General features: G+C 39.5%; 1 protein-coding gene across 1 annotated transcript; it reads right to left on the bottom strand.

Annotated features, from left to right (window-relative positions):
• Positions 1 to 1,136: 1,136 nt before the first annotated feature.
• LOC101615662 (olfactory receptor 141-like) lies at positions 1,137 to 2,092 on the bottom strand. Its single transcript, XM_004667633.3, has one exon. It carries the CDS (start codon positions 2,061 to 2,063, stop codon positions 1,137 to 1,139), a length of 927 nt encoding a protein of 308 aa, XP_004667690.2. The 5' UTR covers positions 2,064 to 2,092.
• Between the last annotated feature and the right edge of the window lie 373 nt (positions 2,093 to 2,465).

The raw sequence follows: 2,465 nt of genomic DNA, 5'->3' as shown, positions 1-2,465 counted from the left end.
GCACTGAAAGACCAACACTGCATGTTCTCTCCCATATTAAGATCCTAGCTTTGAACATTTAACTTTGTTTGTAAGTCATCAACAGTGTCTGAAAACAGTGAATCCTGCAACTCTACTTTCAACTAGCTAGGTAAAATCCTCCTGAGGGTGCAATAGTGGGACACAGATTATGGGGGTATTCAACTCAGTTGCTTTCTAATTGGGTTTGAAGCATGCTCAGTGGGAGATAATTTATGCCTGGCAGGGAAAACCTAGTCAAAAGCCTGCAAGTTAGCCCTATAGTGTCAGATCCACTGTTGTTTGGATAGGTAGATGTATACAGATATGTTGAACCTATCAAATTACCTTTTCAACGTATATGTTTACGCCCACTGATTGATGCCATTTTCACTTCTGTTTAGAGAAGCTTCTTTGGTGAATTCTGGGAGATTCTAGACCCAGCAAGGTCACACCAAAAGACAAGCTTAGCACTGGAGAAATTATCTCTAGCACACCCAGCAGGGCTCTGGGAACATTCTTGAGGAGATAGTGGAAAAAAATCTTAGTACTTTTCTCATTGGTAATCAGTCTAATGAAGTTAGTTGTACACACTGAGGTGCAAAACTCATGAAAGCCAAAAAAAGAAGAGGCTGTTGAGAACTCATTACTAACAGAGCTACCACCATCACATCCTCCATGTCTCTAAGTCTCAGGTAACTTTACAAGAGATGGGACAGAAAAAATATAAGGACCACAGGGTAGGAAAGAATGCTTTGTCACACTCTCCTCTGGACATGAATTCTCTGATCCCTTTATGCCTCACAGTGGTTGTTGTTACCTCAACCAGACCTGCATGATTCTTAGTGCATCAGCATTTTGACCTGGAAGACAGAGGAAAACAATAAATCAACAAATAAAAAATGAGACATCACAAAAAGAATGACTTCTTGGAGAGAAGAGGGTACCCAGATGAGGAGAAATGGGACTGGGGGAGAAAAGAGGGTAATAGGAAAGGAATATCATCAAATTACATGTTATTTATGATCAATAAGATGTTTAAAGACCCTATACACAATAAGTAATAAAATATCAAACATTTTATGAGAACTTTTGATATCAAAACACCAAACAATCAGTTAATTTTAAAATTTTAATATTTATTGTGAACATTTTTTCAAAACTTTTTTCATGGCCTCTTTTACATCTTTGTTCCTCAAACTGTAGATGATGGGATTCAGCATGGGGATCACAATGGTGTAAAATATTGACACTACCATGTCATGCTCCAAGGCATAGCTGGAACTTGGTCTCACATACATGAAGAGGATTGTCCCATGATAAATGGACACCCCTGTGAGGTGAGCTCCACATGTAGAGAACACTTTTCTCCTCCCTTCAGCTGAGTGCATCCTCAGAATGGCCCACAGGATAAAGCCATAGGAGACCAGGACAATGAGGATGGTGACGAGCTCAATGGAGCTCACAAACAGGAACAGTAGGAGCTCATTTATGTAAGTATCAGAGCAGGAAATAGCAAGCAGAGGGGGTATATCACAAAATATATGTCTGATTTCATTGGATCCACAAAAAGACAGGCTGAAAGTGGCTACTGTGTGGATGATTGCGTGAGTAATTCCACCAACATAGGAAGCAATGATAAGAGGAGTGTAGACCTTGGTGGACATGCTCACTGAGTAGAGCAGTGGGTTGTAGATGGCTACGTAGCGGTCGTAAGCCATTGCTGCCAACAGAAAGCACTCTGTGGTCCCAAAAGTGACAGCAAGAAACGATTGTGTTGCACATTCATTGAATGAAATGTTTTTGTTTTTTGACATAAAGCCTACTAACATTCTCGGGGTTATATCTGAGGAGTAGCAGGCATCTACAGAAGATAACACACTCAGGAAACAGTACATGGGATTGTGGAGCCTGGAATCCACAATGACTAAAAATATCAGTCCTAAATTTCCAATGAGGGTAAGAAGGTAAATTATTAGAAAGACAGAAAAGAGGATGATCTGCAGTTCAGTGCTGTCTGTAAGTCCCTTGAGTACAAATACTGTAGCTTCGGTGATGTTCTTCATGCCGCGATCATGAGAACAAACTTGAAGGTATTCAGATGATTATCTGTCCATAGGAATATGAAAATAATTAATCACGTGAGTCAAATAGCCATTGCTTTATGTAGTCTAATCAGTAGGTCAGGACTCAATGGTGTGATGACAGTTGAAGTATTTATGTCATTCATGCAGAAAAAATGGAGATGACTGTTCTTCACTCCATGAGTACACACACACCATTTCTCAAACCCTGATTCTAACCACGTAAATTACCACTGACCTCCATTGAGTCTTTTAATATTAGATCACATTTAAATTGCAAGTGGATGGGAAAAGTTGTTTCCCACAACCAAAGACATGACAGATCAGTGGACAAATCACAGAAATGTCAGAATTTCTGAATTTGAGAAATTTCAAAAAGTTATT

This window comes from Jaculus jaculus, chromosome 1 (genome assembly GCF_020740685.1).
Source record: "Jaculus jaculus isolate mJacJac1 chromosome 1, mJacJac1.mat.Y.cur, whole genome shotgun sequence".
NCBI classification, from domain to species: Eukaryota; Metazoa; Chordata; class Mammalia; order Rodentia; family Dipodidae; genus Jaculus; species Jaculus jaculus.
The sequence above is the reverse complement of the archived record's forward strand: the minus strand, read 5'-3'. Positions and strand labels throughout refer to the sequence as shown.